General features: G+C 39.5%; 1 protein-coding gene across 1 annotated transcript; it reads right to left on the bottom strand.

Moving 5' to 3' along the window:
* Nucleotides 1-3,948: 3,948 nt before the first annotated feature.
* Nucleotides 3,949-4,278, bottom strand: LOC101049432 (large ribosomal subunit protein eL42-like). The gene has a single exon (XM_010350244.2). It carries the CDS (start codon nt 4,276-4,278, stop codon nt 3,982-3,984), a length of 297 nt encoding a protein of 98 aa, XP_010348546.1. The 3' UTR covers nt 3,949-3,981.
* Between the last annotated feature and the right edge of the window lie 15,486 nt (nt 4,279-19,764).

The following is a 19,764-nucleotide window of genomic DNA, read 5'->3' as shown; positions in this document are numbered from 1 at the left end:
CTAGTGCTACCACACCAGCAGCCTCCTCTCAGTAGTGTGCTTAGTTCTTGTGCAGCCAACATGTTCTGGGGCTCCCAAGATGCATGGTTCTCTCTAAGGGGAACTCAGCAGATAAAATGCAGTGCTAGGGATCATAGATCTCCTGCACCCGGTGCATGTCAAACTTTACCATCACCTAGGCAGTCTGATCCTCTGTTGTCAGAGAAGGTGTGGGGGGAGGTTGGGGGGGCGGACAGAAGCCCACTATTACTGCTTTGGGCAAACAAAGTTAGATGGGTGCCTGCAGGACAGAAAGGAGCTTGCCCTGCACATCCTTGTCCACCCCCTCCCGCCCCCGCTAAACCCCTGGGGGAAAAATATCCTTTCTGTCCTTGCATGCCTGGACCTGGACTGTTCTCAGACTGCAGGTTACCCTTAAAGAAGCGCACATTCTTTGAGAGTTAGAAAGATTCCCCCATGGCAGAAGTAGAATTGCCAGATCTCCCTCTCCTTTCCCTCTCTCCTACAGGTAAGATGTAGAGTCAATACAGAGCCAAATGTGAAGAATATGTAATTCTTCCTTGATCTCACCAATCAGGGATAACCACTTTTTGTATCTAAACAGGAGCTGCTCCTACTACTCGAATCTTTATGTGGATTAAATAAAGATTTATTGAGAGACTGAGATCTCACACTCTGCAATCAGCATAAACTGTGGGCTCTAGTCTCAGCTTCCTGTTTCTCAGGTAAAGCTCTTAGGTGTTCCCTGTTATCACTTAGAAAGGCTATCTGCAGCCTGCTGCCTCCTTGACTTAACGTGCCTGTCGGTTGGCAGCTGCTGTGTTCTATGCATGGGATCAAGTTTCTCTAGGATGCTGTGAAGGAGTGAGAGGACAGGTAAGGTCCTTTTTGTGTGAGAGCTGATTTGAACTGAAAAAGAAATCCCAATTTGCCCAGCACCGTGACCCTTCCCCCAGAACCTCACCCTCAGGCAACATTAGTGCAAAGCAAGCACTCTGATCAAAGTTATGCAGGTGCTCCCAAGCCCCTGTTTGTATCATTGTGATGATTTTAGATGTCACTTTCATTGTATTCATTTTATGTCACAGGTTATATCTGCTCCTTACAAATAATCCAATCACTAAGAATTGACCGGTCCTACTGTCTTCTGCTATTTGATGGGCGAAAACACCACACTAGTATTTGAATTTATACTTTTGATAAAAAATAAGTTTGAACATTGTTATTCAAATAATTCATGCTCATAAAAAAAATCCACCAAATTAGAAAGAGGAGAATGAAGAAACAACTCTGGAATTCCAGCATTCATTAAAAACCTCTCTTCTGTTTGTCATTTTAGTGCATGTGTTTTTATATGTTTATCATTTTAGATGATCATTTATGCTGCAGCAAACATCCTCATGGATCATTTTCTGTCCACTTCCTTAAACAATTCATCATGAAAAAATTCCTATATGAAGAAATAGGGGTTTGAGAGTACGCACAACTTGCCTAATGTCACACCCTCTGGCAAGGTATGCCTGGAATTAAATCTGTATCTTTCCGATTCTGGTTTAAGTCTGAATCATAAACATAAACATGTATGCTTCTTCACCTTGTGCTACCCGCGGATCTAGTAGTTCCTTTGAATCCCTCAGCTCAAGGAGAAGCTTAGCAACCTTATGAGCACCATCCACAATAGGTGATGTGATGTGGGTGCCCACATGTGCAGAATGCAGAACTAGAAGAAGGAACATCGTGTGCTAAGTCTTGGAAGCATGCTTGCAAACTGCAAAGGCCACTGGAGCTGGAGACTGAGGCTGTGAGTCAGAGAAGGATCTTTTCTCTGGTGTCCTTTGTCCCACAGTAGGCCACAATAAGTGCATGAATAAGTATTATGAATATAAACATTTTGTGAGATGCTTTTTCTAAACTAACTGGTAAACATGAAGGAAATTCTCATGATTGCAAAGGAGAGTTTCTGGAAATCTTGATAATGGATTGACAAAGTATGTTATTTTAAATTGTTACTCCAATGATCTGTGAACTCCTTCAAATACTACATATGCCCATTCAGTTGCTGCACACATGCTCACATCTAATCAGATAGCTATTACTTAGCGTCAGTATCTCCGAGTAGTTCACCAGAAGCAAGTGGAGAGGAAGGAAGAGTCTGTCCTTCACAGCTCCACCATCAGAAGGAGAAGCCCTAGTTTCCCATTCTCCTTATACAAAAGCCACCAGGTTCACCTTTCTGTGCCAACTGAGCCCCATTTTATAGTTGAGCTTGTCACTTCAGTCTTCGCTGTTGGTGTGCAGGCTTCTCATTTGTGCTAGAAAGCTCATCTGACTTTGGACTTCTTTCTCTTTGGCAAGCCTCCTCTTAGGCATGTATCCCCTCATAGTTAATTAGTGAGGGTACATTGGTTACACTGGCTTTTGCTGGTTCTCATGTCTCTATCTGCATACCTTTGCCAAAAATCAGTTGTTTGTATATGTGTGAGTTTACTTCTGGACTCTCTGTGCTGTGCTAATCTATTTGTTTATCTTTATGCCAATGTCACACTACCGTCACACAGTTTTGTAGTAACTCTTGAAATCCTATTTTGGCTAATCTTGGTCCTTTGCATTTCCATACGAATTATAGAATCAGCTTGTCAGTTTCTACCCCCACCTCCCAAAAAAAAAAATCAGTAGTTTTGATTGAGAATGCACCAAATTTATAGATCAATTTGGGGAGAATTGACATCTTAATACTGAGTCTTCAGACCCATGAACAAGATATCTCTCTTCATTTATGTAGGTCTTTTTTTTCCTTTTTTTGTATTTTTCAATTATGCAGTTCTTAATTTCTCTCAGAAATATTTTGTAGTTTTCAATGTACAGATTTTTCATTTTTGTTAGGTTTATCCTTTATGTTTTTCATGTTTTATGATATTGTAAATGGTACTGTTTTTATTTCCATTTTATTGTTTGTTGCTAGTAGACAGAAACACAACTTATTCTTTATAATGAGCTTGTATCCTGCAACTTGGCTAAACTCTCTTGTTGGTTTTAGTAGCTTTTTATTGTTTTAATTAGATTCTATCATGTTTTCTATGTAAACAATTGTGTTATTTGTGAATAGACTATTTTACTTTATTCCTAACCTGCATGTATTTTACTTACTTTTGTTCCCTGACTGCACTACCTAGAACCTCCATTACAATGTTGAATACAATTGGGGAAAGTGGAAATCTCTGTCTTGTTCCTCATCATAGGGCAAAAGTTTTCAACATTCTGCATCTGTTAAAGTAATTATATGTTTTTTTCTTTTTTAGCTGTTAATATGGTGAATTTTATTGATTCATTTTCAAGTATTAAACCAGCCTACATTCCTGAAATAAATTCCATTCAGTCATGATGTATTATTCTTTTAATGTATTTTTGGATTTAACTCATTAAAATCTTGTTTAGAATTTTTGCATGTATATTTATGATGGATATTGATTTATACTTTTCTTTTCTATTAATATCTTTTTCTAGGTTTGGAATCAATCAATTCTGGCCTTATAGAATGAGTAGGAAAGTATTCTTTCCTCCTCAATATTTTGGAAGATTTTGTGTAGAACTGGTATTCTTTCTTCCTTAAATATTTGGTAGAATTCTTCAGTGATGCCATCTGGGCTTGGAATTTTCTTTGTAGGAGCATTTTTAAGCTACAGTTTCAATTTCTTTAAAGGGTTATTCAGATAAAGGGTTATTCAGGTTACCTATTTCTTCCTGAGTGAGCCTTGGTGGTTTGTGTCTTTCAGATTATTGTCTATTGTATCCTTGCTGATTTTCTGCCAACATGTTCTATCAATTATCAAGTAAGAAATATTGTAGTCTCAGACTGTAATTATAGATTTGTGCATTTCTTGTCATGTGTTTTGTGGCTCTGTTATTAGATGCATAAACATTTGGGATTTTTTTTTTTTTAATATAAACTCAAGATTTTATTGTCTTCATAAAAGATGACACTTAGAACTGGATCACTTGGCCCTTTCTCTTCTTATCTCCTCCCAGTTCAAAATGCTTGCATCTTTTAATAGCCAGCATTCTCTTAGATCTGCAGTTGGGCTCAACGCACTCGAGCCTTAGCACAATCTTCTTTGTAGTTTTAGCCTTTTTCCAGAAAATCGGCTTAGTTTGCCCACCATAGCCACTCTGCTTCCTGTCATAACGCCGCTTTCCCTGGGCATACAGTGTCACTTTGTGGGGTTGGTGCTTACCACACTTCTTACAGAAAGTCCGGCAGGTTTTAGGAACGTTCACCATTTTTGTGTGAGCGCTACCAGCACGGAAAGAAAAGCGGGATTCTTAAGATTAAGAATCCTAATATAAATGTAAGAATCCTCAATAAAATATTAGCAAATTTAATCCAGCAATAAGAATAATACAGCACAACCACAGGAAGTTTATTCCAGGAATGCAGTGTGAATTCAATATTCAATAACCAATCAATTTAATCTTTGATATTAACAGTCTAAAGACAAATCATATGGTATCAGTTGGTGCAGAAGAAGCATTTGACAAAATGCAGCATCCATTTGTGATAAAAATCCTCGGCGAGGCCGGGCGCGGTGGCTCAAGCCTGTAATCCCAGCACTTTGGGAGGCCGAGACGGGTGGATCACAAGGTCGAGAGATCGAGACCATCCTGGTCAACATGGTGAAACCCCGTCTCTACTAAAAATACAAAAAAATTAGCTGGGCATGGTGGCGCGCGCCTGTAATCCCAGCTACTCAGGAGGCTGAGGCAGGAGAATTGCCTGAGCCCAGGAGGCGGAGGTTGCGGTGAGCCGAGATCGCGCCATTGCACTCCAGCCTGGGTAACAAGAGCGAAACTCCGTCTCAAAAAAAAAAAAAAAAAAAAAAAAATCCTCGGCGAAGTAGAACTAGAAGAAAATTTTATCAATTTATAAAGAGATCTGCAAAAAACTGACAGCTAACATTGTATTTGATGGCGAAAGACTGAATGCTTTCCTCTAACAATCAGAAACAAGACAAGGATTTCTGTTCTAACCACATCTGTTTAACATGGTGCTGGGAGTCTTAGCTAGCATAATAAGGCAAGAAAAATGAAATATAAGGCATTCAGATTGGAAAGGTAGAAGTAAAAATTGTCCTATTTGCAGACAACATAATTGTCTACATAGAAAATCCCAAGAAATCTACCAAAAAAAAAAAACAAAAAACACCTTTCTTAGAACCAATAAGTAAGTTTAGCAAGGCAGCAATACACAAGGTCATCACACAAAAATAAATTGGATTTCTATACATTAACAACATAAAATTGGGGCCGGGTGCAGTGGCTCAGGCCTGTAATCCCAGCACAAGGTGGGCAGCACAAGGAGGTCAAGGTGGGCAGATCACTTGAGGCCAGGAGTCCAAGACCAGCCTGGCCAACATGGTAAACCCCCATCTCCACTAAAAATACAAAAATTAACCAGGTATGGTGGTGCACACCTGTAGTCCTAGCTTCTTGGGAGGCTGAGGCAGGAGAATCGCTTGAACCTGGGAGGCGGAGGTTGCAATGAGCTGAGATCTTGCCACACTGCACTCCAGCCTGGGTTACAAAATGAGCCTCTGTCTCAAAAAAAACAAACAAACGAAAACAACATACAATTGGAAACTGAAATTAAGAAAACATTTACAATCAGTCATAACATTTATGTACCTAGATATAAATCTCACAAAATGTGTACAGGATCTGTGTGCTGAAAGCTATAAGGCACTGATCCACAAAGTCAAAGAGGACCTAAATAAGTGGAAATACATGTTGTGTTCATGATTTGAAAGCCCAACATCGTAAAGACAAATTGATGTACAGATTTAACACAGTACTAATCAAAATCCTAGGAGGACTTCTTGTACATATAAAACAGGCTGATTCTAAAATTTATAAGGAAAAGCAAAGGAGTTAGAATGGCTAAAACAATTTTGAAGAAAAGGAAGAAAGTTGGAGGAATCTCAGTAACCAATTTTGAAGAGTGCTTGTCAGGTAATTTTTCGACTGCCCCTCAATTTGGGTTTAATACATTCTCATGATTGGGCTAGGATAATGGCTTTTGTGGAAGAATACTGTTGAGGTAAAGTATCCTTCTCATCACATCATGTCAGAGGGTTAACATGATAATTCTTACTGGTGGTATTAACATTCATATTTAAGATGATGTATGTCAAGTTTCTCCACTATAAAATTACTATTTTCCCCTTTTCATATTCTATTCATTAGGAGTATATCACTAAGTCTAGCTCACACCCAAGGGAAAGAGAGTTAAGCTTCACCTCCTGGAGGAAAGAATATTTAAAAATTTTTGTATGTATGTTAAAATCTCTACAGTAACTAATGCATATTTGAAGGGGAATACTTTCAGGAAATGCAAATATCCCTTTCCTCCTTAAAGTATAGGCATCTAATTTTAGTATTAATCCATGGATCTTACCTGGAGCAATTATTACTATGCTGTTCTAATAGTGATTTTCTATTTCATTCCTTCCTTCTACATTTATTATTTGAAATTGTTTGATGAGGAAGATCTGTCCCTTCTCCATTTATTTACTTATTAAATTGTTTATTTATATCAGTATGGACTCATGGATTCCTTTTCTTTTTACAGTGCTGTGGAGACTTTATTTCAATAAAGTGCATCTATGTTTGCAATTTCAGAAGAAAGCACACATGTCTTTCAAGCTTATTACATTACATAATGGTCTCCAGTCAATGGAAATTGATTTAAATAAGTGATAAACATTGACACTAGGGAATTTAAGTAGTAAAATTATTATTTTTTATTTATTTTTCTTTTTTAATTTAATTTTTATTCATATATAATAGATGTATACATTTTTAGGGTACCTGTTACAATGTAAATGCTATGTACATAGTCGTTATACTGTATTGTTTTTACTTGTATTATTATTATTTTTTTAAGAGTTAGTCTTGGTCTTTTCAAACAGGCTGGAGAGCAATGGCACAATCTTGGCTCACTGCAACCTCAACCTCCTGGGTTCAAGAAATTCACCTGCCTCAGCCTCCCAAATAGCTGGGATTATAGTCGCCCGCCACCATGCCTGGCTAATTTTTGTATTTTTAGCAGAGGTGGGGTTTCACCGTGTTGGCTAGGCTGGTCTGGAACTCCTGACCTCAGATGATCAGCCCACCTTGGCCTCCCAAAGTGTTGAGATTACAGGAGTGAACCACCATACCTGGCCGATTTATATTATTTTTTTCATTTTTTGGAGCTTTTTTTCTGAATATTTTTCATCCTCAGTTGGTAGAATTCGAGAATGCAGAACCTGAAAATATAGAGGGCCAACTGTAGATCTTTTAGTAGTTATTCTAGGAATGACTGCTGCCAAATGCCACCCTGGTGCATTTTTCCTATCTCCCTTACAGAGAGGGAGATACATGCTTAACTCCCCACATTCTACTTAGACTCAATATTTTGTAATTTCAGTTGGAATGTAGAAATCTTGCTACCTTATAGGCCTCTTAATCATCCCTTGCTCACACTCTAGTTGTCTTATGTATTACATCTGCATACATTGAAAACCCCATCAGACAATGTTATACATTTTACTTTCAAGCATCAAACATATTCCAAAGAACTCAGAAGAACCGTCTATTGTATTTACCCAAATATTTACCATTTGTGACTCCCTGGGTTTGAATCTGAGTTACACAGGATGAGTGTTGAGAGTATGAGGCCTCTGAATACTTAATCTGTGTTTAGGATGTGAGGTCTCTGAATCTTGAGAGTCTCTGTTCTGGGTTTTGATTCTGAATGATTTGGAGGTCTATGTTCAGGGTATGAGTTCTCTGAACTCTTTAAGGTCTGTGACTCAAGGTTTGACCTCTGAGCTATAGTATTTGGCGATCTGTGTTCACAAGTGTGAGGTCTCTGAAGTCTTTGAGGATTGGTTTTATAAGATTTTAATCTGAAGTCATTGTGGATCTATGTTCAGGATGTAAGGCCTCTCAAATATTTCGGTATCTTTGTTTGAGTCTGAGGTATTTGGGGATCTCTGTTCAGGGTGGGATGTCTCTGCAATCTATGGGGGACTGTTTTCAAAAGTTTGTTTCACATATTTGGAGGTCTGAATTCATGGTGCAAGGTCTCTGCACTTTTAGAGGATCTGTGTCCCAAAGATTCATCCCGAGTTATCTGGGGCTCCATATTCAGAGTTCTAAAGGCTTTGAAATTTTCAGTTTCTGTTCCAAGGTTTTAGTCTTAAAGATTAGGAAGTTTGTATTCAGGACATATGGTCTTTGAACGTTTGCTGGGTCTAAGTCCACATTTGGGTCTCAGGTATAATATTTGGGGTCTGTGTTCAAGAAGTGAGGTCTGTGGATTCTTTCAAGGTCTTTGCTCCCAGTTTTTTGCCTGAGGTGTTTGGAAGTCTATGTTCAGGGTGTGAGGCCTCTGATATCTATAAGGGAGTATGTTCTACATTTTGAGTCTGAGATAACTTAGATGTGTATACTTATGTTCTCTGAAATCTTTCAGGATCAGTACAAAAGTCTGAGGCAACTGGTGGTTCTGTGTTCAGAGTGTAAGGTCTGAAAGTTTTCAGGATCTGTGTGGTAAGGTTTGAATTGGAGGTAACTGGGGGGGTCTGTGATCAACAGGTCAAGTCTGAAGTTTTAGGCTTTGTTTCCAAGTTTGAGACATATTTTTGCTCTGCATTCAAAGAATGGGGTCCTTGAAATCTTTTAAGATCTGGGTTCCAAGTTTTTTGTCTAAGTTATTTAGACGTTTATATTCAGGGTGTGAGGTCTATGATCTCTTTGAGAATCTGCATTTCAAGGTTTGAATCTGAGACATTTTGGGGGTCTGTGTTTGCAGAGAAAGGTCTCTGAAAGCTTTAGGGGTCTGTGTTGTAAGGTGTGAGTATAAGGTACTGTGAGTCTCTGGCAGATAAAGGTTTAAATCTGAGATATTTGAGGGGTCTCTGTTTAGGGAGAAGGGTCTGAAATTTTTAGTCTCTCAAGTTTGAGTGTGGGGGGTTTGGAGGTATGTGTTATGTGTGCATGTTCTCTGAATTCTTTGAGGCCTGTGTCCCTAGGTTTGAATCTGAGGTACATGGAGATCAGTGTTCAGAGTGTGAGGTCTCTGAATAGTTTCTGGGTCTATGTTCAGAGCATAAACTCTCTGCATTATTTGAGAGTCTGTGTTCTAAGGTTTGAATCTGGGGTTCTGAGGGGTCTGTAATCAAGGAATGAGAGGTGTCCAATTTTTTTTTTTTTGAGACAAGATGCTCTGTTGGCCAGGCTAGAGTGCAGTGGCATGGTCATGGCTCACTGGAACCTCAGACTCTCAGGCTCAAGCAATCCTTCCTCCTCATCCCCCAAAGTAGCTGGGACTACAGGCATGCACCACCACACCCAGCTAATTTTTTTTTTTTCCCTGTAGAGACAGAGTCTCACTATGCTGCCTGGTCTCGAGCTCCTGGGCTCAAGCAATTCTTCTACCCTTGGCCTCCCAAAGTGCTGGGATGAGCCACCATGCCTAGCCTGGTGTCCACTTATTAACTGTCTATGCTACATTGTTTCAGCCTGAAATAGTTTGGGGTCTGTGATCTGAGTGTGAGGTCTCTGAATGCTTTAAGGATATTAGTACAAAGATTTGCTTGTGTTCTATCAGGTGTGAGTTCCAGGTTGGAGATTCTGAAGTGCTTTCATGATGTACATTCCCAGGTCTCAGTCTGACATAACAAGGGATCTAGATTGTATGTTAGATCTCTGAAATCATTTAGTGTCTGTACTTCAAGCTTTTAGTCTAAATTGTTTGGAAGTCAGCAAGCAGAATGTGAAGTCTCGAGTACTTTGAGGTGTTTTTTTTTTTTTTTCAAGTGTGGAGTTTGTGGTGTTAGGAGATTTGTGTTTAGGGTGTGAAGTCCCTGAAATCTTATAGTGTCTGTCTTCCAAAGTTTGAGTCAAAAGTACAGTAGTGGGTCAGTGTTTAGGATGTGAGATAGCTATAATTTTATGGGATCTGTTTTCCAAGCACTAATCCTGAGGTATTTGGGAGTCTGAGTTCAGCATATGAGGCCAGACTTGTTGAAGTACTTTTTAAAAATAAAATTGAGTCTGAGGTACTAGAGTCTGGGTTTAAAATGTAAGGCCTTTGAACTCTATGAGGGTCTGTGTACTAAGGGTAGAGATTGATGTATTTGCAGATATTTCTTCAGCGTGTGATTTCTCTTTGAAGGTCTATGTTTGAAGTTTGAAGCTCCTGCATTTGGGATCAGTATTTAGATTGTAAGTACTCAGAACTCTTAGTATCTGTCTTTCATGTTTTCTCTATCTGCATTCCAAGACTGAATCTGAGGGATTTTGGGTTCCGCATTCAGTGTTTGAAGGCTATGATTATCATTGAGGGTTTATCTTCCATTGTTTGAGTCTGAGGCATTTCAGGATTGGAGTTTGGAATGACAGGTCTCTGAAGTCATTGAGAGCCTATTTTTCAAGTTTTTTTCCTACGGTATTTAGGGCAAATGTTCAAGATATGAAGTCTTTAAACTCTGAGCATTTGTAACCTGTTTGCTCCTGCGTTAATCTAACTTCAGGGAGTAAGGTTCTTGATTTTTTTTTTTTTTTTTTTTTTTTTTTGAGCCTCCATGTCTTAAGGTTTGAGTCTAAGGTGCTTGGGACTCTATGTTTAGGATGTACTCTTTGAGGGTCTGTGTCCTAAAGTTTTAATTGATACATTTAGGGATCTATGTTTAGGGTGTGAGGACTCTGAGATCACTGAGGATCTTTGGTACAAATTCTGAATCTGAGCTTCTAGGGGTCTTTATTCAGGGTGTGAGGGTTCTGACTCTTTGAGGTTGATGGGTTGGGATTGTGGGAGATCAGAATATGCCTCCCCCAAATAAGAAGGATTGTTGACTTAAAGGCAATTAAGAGAAAATAGGCACAGGGGAGCTTTCTGCCCTACCTCTATTTGCCTAAAAACTGAACATAAATTCACAAAAACAAAGGTATCCTGCTCCCATCCCTACAACCATGGTGAGTAAAGGTTAACAACTGAAGACAGCTTTAGACCTTCGTCAGCCTGGAGATGATTCCAGAGGAACATATATCGACAAACTTTGCTGACTCACCTTTATCTGCCATTTATTTGTCTTTCCCCAAGTTGCTGCCTATAGAGACTCAACGTCCTTTTCCTTTATCTTGTGACTTCTCTAAAAAGTTACTACTCTTTGTTAATAAGGCTACATAAGCTGTAATTCAAAGCCATCTCTTTAAGAACTACTCATTCTCTGTGTGGCCCTGTGTATATATGATCCTCACATGTACTCCCAAAACCTAAAATGCAATAAAAAATAAAAAAATATATAAAATTAAAAAAGAAATATACATGTTAAAAAAAACTTCTGTTTGTTTTTTATCTTATTAATCTGTCTTTTGTAACAGGAGTCCATTCCAACTAACAACCTGTTGGAGGTTATTACTACTCTCCCACAGGGTCTTAGGTATTTGGTGGTACATGATTAGGGTATGAGGTATCTGGTTCTTTGAAGGTTTTATATATATAAATGTATATATATTTTAATATACTATAGTATATTAAATAAATATATATATTTAATATATTATATTAAATATATATTAAGAATTATATTAAATAATGTTTATTCTTATTTATATTTGTATATAATTATATACTATATAATTGAGTTTGAGTTCTTTGCACATCTGCATTTGGAGTGTGAAATCTCTGAGGTCTATGAGGGTCTATGTCTTATATAATGAATTTGAGGTATTTGCACATTTGTGTTTAGAGTTTTAGTTCTGTGACATCTTTGAGGGTCTGTGTTCCAAGACTTGAGCCTAAGGCATTTTAAGTCTGCTTTCTGAGTGTAAACACTCACAAATATTTTAGGGTCTGTTTTTTAATGTTTATATGACATATATGGGTTATTTTTAAAAGGCATAATTCTCTGAACTCATTGAAGGTCTGGGTCCAAGGTTGCTGTTGAGGTGTTTGAAATCTCTTTCAGGATATTTGATATCTGAAATCTTTCAGGCTTTGTGTCATGAGGTTTGAGTCTCATTTGTCTGTAAGCTAGTGTACTGGGTTGAGGTCTATGAATTCACTGGGGTGAGGGTCTAGGTTCTAAATATTGAACCACTAGTATTCAATACTCAGGTTGTGATGTTGTCATTCAATATTTAGGTGTTCAGGTTGTAATGAGCAGAACACTGTCATGGTATGTGTTCCAAGTTTCGAGTGTGAGGTGTTTGGCATCTCTTTTCAACGTTGAAGGTTTCTGACCTCTTTGAGGATTCGTTTCCTAAGTTTGCTTCTGGGTTTTATTGTTGTTAAGTTCACTGTATGAGGTCTCTGAACTTCAGACAGCCAGGGTTCCAAGATTTATGTGTGTTTGTGACATAGTAAGAAGTATATATTTGTTCTCTACCCCTCCCCAAACCATTGGGATCTCCAAAATGATAAGTGCCTTTTGCATGCTAATGGATTGATTGGTGGCTATGGGCTCCTAGATGGCCTCAGGATGGGGGCTGGTTGCCCGGGCAATGATTAGAGGGTTGGAACTTTTAGCCCCACCACTGACCTTGAAAGGGAGAAGGGTTGAGTGATCCTGTCCAGCAAGCATGTGAAAAAATGCTCAATATCAACTACTCTTTAGAGAAATGCAAATCAAAAATGTGGTGAGATACCATCTCACACCAATCAGAATGGGTATTATTAAAAAGTCAAAAATAGCTGTTGGTGAGGTTGCAGAAAAAAGGAAATACTTCTACAATGCTGCTGGATATGCAAATTAGTTCAGCCATTGTGAAAAGCAGTTTGGATTTCTCAAAGAACTCAAAGCAGAATTACCATTTGACCCAGCAATCCCATTTTGGAGCATATACCCAAGGAATATAAATCATTCAGCTATAAAGACATGTGCACATGTATGTTCATTGCAGCAGTAGTCACAATAACAAAAACATGGAATCAACGTAAATGCCTATCAATAGTAGACTGGATAAAGAAAATGTGGTGCATATACACCGTGGAATACATAGTCATTAACAAGAATAAGATCATGTCCTTTACAGAAACATAGATGGAGTGGGAAGCCATTATTCTAAGTTAATTAACACAGGAAAAGAAAACCAAACACTGCATGTTCTCACTTACAAATGGGAGCTAAACATTGAGTACATATGAACACAAAGGAGAGAGCAACAGACACCAAGGCCTACTTGAGGGTGGAGGATGGAAGGAGGGTAAAGATCAAAAACTACTTATTGAGTACTATGCTTATCACTACCCTGGTGAAAAAATCTGTATACCAAACTCCTGTGACATGCAATTTACCTATGTAACAAACCTGCACATGTACCCCTGAACCTAAAATAAAAGGTGAGAAAAATGATTTGGGTTGTAATAAAAGGAACACAAGTCTAAATCTGGATGATTCTGGCGGCTCACACCTGTAATCCCAGCACTGTGGAAGGCTGAGGCAAACAGATCACTTGAGGTCAAGAGTTTGAGACCAGCCTGGCCAACATGGTGAAACTCTGTCTCTAGTAAAAATATAAAAATTAGCTGAGTGTGGTGGTGGGCACCTGTAACTCCAGCTACTAGGGAGGCTGAGGCAAGAGAATTGCTTGAACCTGAGAGGTGCAGACTGCAGTGAGCTGAGATCAGGCCACTGCACTCTAGCCTGGGCAATAGAGAGAGATTCTGTCTCAAAAAAAAAAAATGAACATTCATGTAAATCTGTACAAAGATAAATATTTTCCAAATAAAATTCCAATAAAAAGTTTTTAAAAAAAGATTGAGTGATTTAACTGATGAAGTCTCCATAGAAACACAAAAGAACAGGGTTTAGAGAGCTTCAGGGTTGCTAATGCAACCTTTATGCACTTAATGCAGATGCCTAAAGGTTGGTGCACCTCGAGAGGGCATGGAAGCTCCATGCCCCTTCCCACTTACATTGCCCTGTTTGTCTCTTCATCCTCCATCTCTATCCTTTGTAATATCCTTTATAATAAAGCAGGAAATGTCAGAAAGCATTTCTCTGTATTCTGTCAGCCATTCTAGCAAGTAATTAAACCCAAGGAAGGGGTTGTAGTTTATATTAGTTTATATCAGTCAGAACTACTGAAGGCCTGGACTTGCAATTGGAATCTGAAATGGAGGGCAGTCTTGCAGGACTGGACCCTTAACCTACGGGATCTGACTCTAACTCCAGGTAGAGTGTCAGAACCGAGTTAAATTGTAGGATACCCAGCTGGAGTCTACTGGAGAATTGATGCGTGCAAAAATTCCCATATATCTGGCATCAGAAGTGAAGTATTGAGTGCTGTGAGAGTATAATAGGAGAAAAAAGTTTGCCTTTCCTATATTCGGTGGTATTTGGGTATTCATGTTCTGGGTGCAAATTATTAAAATCTTTGAAGACCTCTGTTCCAACTTCAGAATCAGAAATGTTTCATTCCTCTGAGCAGGGAATGGAAGGTCTCTGAACTAATTATGTTCCAGTGTTTAAATCTGAATCATTTTGGGATCTGCATTCAAAGTGTGAGATCTTTTTGACAGCATTTTTTTTTCCATAGGATTGAGTCTAAGGTATTTGTTGCTCTGTGTTTAGAGTCTGAAGTCTTTGAATTCTGAGAGCCTGTGACATACAATTCCGAGTTTCCATATCATGGGCCTTTCTGTAGGATTTTGGTCTCTGAAGTCATTGAGGGTCTTTGTTCCGAGGTTTGAGTCTGAGGTGTTTGGGTCTGAATTCTTTTAAGGTTTTTGTCCTAAGTTTTGTTCTGAGGTTCTAATGTCTCTCTTCAGGGTGTGAGATCTCAGAGACTCAGAACTCTTGGAGATTCTGTGTGCCAAGATTTGAGTTTGTGGCATTTGGGGACTTATAGTTAGGGTGTGAAGCCACTAACTTCTTTGAGGTCCTGTGTTCCAGAATTCAAATCTGAGATATTTGCAGGACTGCATTCACAGAGTGGTACCTAGGGATCTCTTTTCACGGTAGGATTTCTAAAATCTTTGAGATTCTCTTCCAATATTTGAGTCTGAGGTGACTTTTTTTCAGGGTCTAAAGTGTCTGAATTCTTTAAAGGTCTGTATTACAAGGTTTAATTTGAGCTATTTGGGGAGTTTTCAGGGAGTAAGGTTTCTAAACTCATGTAAGTCCTCTTCCAAGCTTTGAGTCCGAGGTATGAAAAACTGAGTTTAAGGTGTGAAGTCTCTGAACTTTTAAATGTTCTATGCTCCAAAGTTTGAGTATTAGATATTTGGGGGTTCATATTTACAAATTTTATATTTGTAGGTTTCATATTTACAAAAACGGATTTACAGACCCCTGAGCCTGAACACAGATCCCCATACAGGTGAAAGACCTTGAACATTGGGAAACAGACCCACAATTAACTTAGAAACCTAACACCTTGGACCTCTTTGTCAAAGTCTTCAGACAACTCACATCATGTTCAGAGAGCCCCCTCAGAAACCTCAAAAACAGCTTAAAACCTCACCTTCTGGAGCATAGACACCAAAAGAGATCATGGACTTTATACCCTGGGCACAGCCCCCCATACTGTTCAGAGACCTTCGAAACTCCAGATAGTTCATTCTCTGAACAATGAACTCCAAAGCTAAAAGATCTTCTACCCGGCACACAATTAGTCAAAGACCTCATAAACTGAACACAGACCCCAAAGCAGATCAAATACCTCGTAACTTGGCCAAAGAATCCCAAAATCTAAGAGACCTCTCACTGTGAAACACAGTGTTCCAAAGAGTTTAAAAACTTCAAAGCCAGGAACACAGATTCAAAAAATGTTCAGAGACCTCATATTTTAAACACAGATCCTAAAATAGCTCCAAGAACTCATACCTTAGGGAGTCCACAACAGTGACCAGTGCACACACCCTGGAACCAGACCCACAAACAGGAACACATCATCAACACTGGTTTAGAGAGACCCAAAGAGCTCAGAAACTTCACACCCTCGAATTGACCAAAGAGTATAAAGACTTCACTCTCTGCATGAAGGCACCTAAAGAACTCAGCAACCTCTCACACTAAACACAGATTCACAGAAACCTCACAGATCTCAAACCAGAGAACTCTGCACAAATCACAAACCTCACATCCTGAACACAAAGTCCTAAACAATTCAGCATCCTTACTCCCTGGAACAAGGACTCATGCCACTCCTACCCCAGTTATCAGGGATAAAACATGGGAACTTAGGCCCTAATACTCAGACTGAAATCTTGAAACATTGCTTTTTTTTTTTTTTTTTTTTTTGAGATGGAGTCTTGCTCTGTCACCCAGGCTGGAGTACAGTGACATGATCTTGGCTCACTACAGCCTCTGCCTCAGCCTTCCGAATAGCTGGGACTACAGGCATGTGCCACCACAGCTAGCTAATTTTTTGTATTTTTAGTAGAGATGAGGTTTCACTATGTTGGCCAGGCTGGTCTCAAACTCCTGACCTTGTGATCCACCCACCTCAGCTTTCCAAAGTGCTGGGATTACAGGCATGAGCCACCATGCCTGGCCAAAACACTGCTCTTGAAGAATTAAGAGAGTCTCAGCTTTGGAACATAGACCCTCAATGAATTAAGAGACTTCACACCCTGAACACAGACTCTGAATGATTTCAGGGAAGACGTACTCTGTATACTAGTCCCAAATATGATAGACTCGAACTGTGGGAAACAGACCCTCAAAAATTTCGGAGATCTCATGACACAACCAAAGACCTCCAAACACTTCAAACTGAAAATTTTGACCACAGATTCTCAAAGAGTTCAGAGAACACACACCGTGAGTATAGTCCCTTAAACACCTCACACTCAAATTTTGGAACACATACCTTGATGAGTTCAGAGACCTCATGCCCTGAATATAGGCCTCCAGACACCTAAAACTCAAACCTTGGAACACAGACACCAAAAAGCTTAGAGACATCACAGATTAAAAACAAACCACCCCCAACCCCACCAGGAAACTCATATTCAAAACTCGAAACAAGGGCACTCAAATAAATCAGAGACCTCGCACTTTCAACAAGGACAACAAAACACTTCCAGCTCAAAACCTTGGAATGCAGACTCTCAAAGGCTTCAGTAGATTCACCCCACGAACAGAGACACACAAATACATTACATTCAAACCTTGGCACTCAGACCCTCAAAGAATTCACAGACCTCACACCCTGAGCACAGACCCACACATTACTCAAATATTGAGGTGCAGACCCTCCAAAGGTTCACAGACATTAAATTCTGAACCTAGAGCCCAAATATATCAAACTCATACCTTGGGACATACCGTCAAAGAGTTCAGAAGCTTAACACTCTGAACACATATCCCCAGATATTTCAGACTTAAACGTTAACTGAGATTCCCCAGAGTTCAGAGACCTAACATTCTGAAAAAAGATCCAAAAAAATGTTCAGAAACCTCACACTTTAAACACAGATCCTAAAATAGCTCCAAGACCTCATACCTTAGAGAGTCCACAACAGTGCCCAGTCCACACGCCCCAGAACCAGACCCACAAACAGGAACATGTCATCCACACTGCTTCAGAGAATCCCAAAGAGCCCAGAAACTTCACACCCTGGAACTGCGGTTCAGAGACCTCATGCTTTGAATACAGGCCTCAAAACACCTAAAACTCAAACCTAAACAGCACAAACATATACCACAGGACACAAAGGCTCAATAATTAAGAAACCTCATACCCTGACTGAAAATCCCCAAATATAACCAACTTAAATGTTAAAGTACAACACCTCAAATATTTTAAAGGCCTCACAAACTGAATGCAGACACTCTCTCCCCGCCGCCCAGGCCACCAACTACCTAGATTCAAACCTTGGAACACAAACTCTAAATGCATGCAGACACCTCACACCCTAAGCACAGACCACAAATACCAAAAGTGACCCAAAAGTGGGAAAGGGACCTTTTAGAAAACATAGACTTCACACCCTGAATTCAGACAACACAAAATTTATGCTAAAACTCTGGAACAAAGACCTATAAAAAATTCAGAGACCCTTAACTTTCTGAAACTGACCCCCACAATTTTCACACTCAAACATTGGAACACAGAACCTCAATGAATTCAAACAAAACACATCCTGAATCTGGACACTCGAATAGTTTAGACACAAAAGCTGGAACAGAGACCAATTGGTACAATTTGAGACTCAGACCCTCAAAGAGATCAGGGACCTCAAATCTTGAACAAAGGCCCCCAAAATACCTTAGACTCAATTATTGTGACACAAACTACCAAAGAGTTCAGAAACTTTAAACCCTGAACACAGACCTCCAAATACCTCGGACTAAGACATTAAGATACAGACTCTCTAGAAAATTCAGAGGCCTCACACCTTAAACACTGACCAAAAAATTGACATAAAAAGCTTGATCACACCTAAAAGTTCAAGGACCTCACACTCAAGTACACACCCCAAATATATCAGAATCAAAGCCTAAAACACAGACCCACAATAGTTTAGTAAACTCATATCATGAACAGACACAGAAATTCCTCAGATTCATATCTTGGAACTCAGGCTTTCGAAACCCAAACTCTGAACATAGGTCACCAAATAGCTCTGACTCATATCTTGGACGCAAACCGCCAATGAGCTCAGACACCTTACAACCTCAACATAGACCCACATACCTCAGACTCAAATATTGGGACACTGACCCTCTAAAAAGTTCAGAGATCTCAAACTCTGAACACATACCTAAATAATTCAGATTCAAACCTTGACACAGACCCTCAAAGAGTAAAGAGATCTCATGCCGAGTACAGATACCCTCCTTTACCTTGGTCTTAGGTGTTGAGACACAGACCTTCAGATAATTCAGACATCAAACACTGTGAAAACACACCATAAAAATCACTGACCCAAACTTGAAACAGAGGCCCTTAGAAAATTACGAACCTCAGCTGGGCATGGTGGCTCACACCTGTAATACCAGCACTTTGTGAGGCCGAGGTGGGTGGATCATCTGAGGTCAGGCATTCGAGACCAGCCTGGCCATCATGGTGAAACCCTATCTCTACCAAAAACACAAAAATTAGCCAGACGTGGTGGTGGGTGCCTGTAATCCCAGTTAGTCAGGAGGCTGAGGCAGGAGAATCACTTAAACCCAGGAGGTGGAGGTTACAGTGGGCCAAGATTGTGCCATTGCACTCCAGTCTGGGCGACAAGATAGAAACTCCGTCTCAATTTAAAAAAAAAAAAATACGGACTTCACACCCTAAAATTAGACTCCCAAATAATTGACCTTTAAATTTGGGCTAAAAATCCTCTAAAATTTTAGAGATATCACACCCTGAACACTGACACTCAGATTTAAACCCTGCGTGACAAAACTCAATGAGTTCAAATACAACTCAAGTTGAACATGGACCCCAAAATACTTCAGACACAAAAATGGGAGCAAAGCCCCTCAGATACAAACCCTGAGACTCAGACCTTCAAGGATATCAGAGACCTCAAACCCTAAACACAGACCCTGAAACATCTGCAACTCAATCCTGGGACACAAACTGTCAAAGAGTTCAAAGATTGCAATCCCTGAACACAGACCTCCAAATACCTCAGACGAAAACATTAAAATATAGACTCTCTAGAAAGTTCAGAGATCTCACACCCTGAACACTGACCCAAAAATTGGCACACAAAACCTCCGTCACACTCCAAAAGTCTAGAGGCCTCACACCCTGAGCAATGATCCCCAGATA

Source organism: Saimiri boliviensis, chromosome X, assembly GCF_048565385.1.
Source record: "Saimiri boliviensis isolate mSaiBol1 chromosome X, mSaiBol1.pri, whole genome shotgun sequence".
NCBI classification, from domain to species: domain Eukaryota; kingdom Metazoa; phylum Chordata; class Mammalia; order Primates; family Cebidae; genus Saimiri; species Saimiri boliviensis.
Note: the sequence above shows the minus strand (reverse complement) of the source record. Positions and strands in the feature narration are given on the sequence as shown.

Excerpts from the sequence above, each read along its gene's own strand:
- LOC101049432 (XM_010350244.2), bottom strand. The coding sequence starts at position 4,278 with ATGGTGAACGTTCCTAAAACCTGCCGGACTTTCTGTAAGAAGTGTGGT.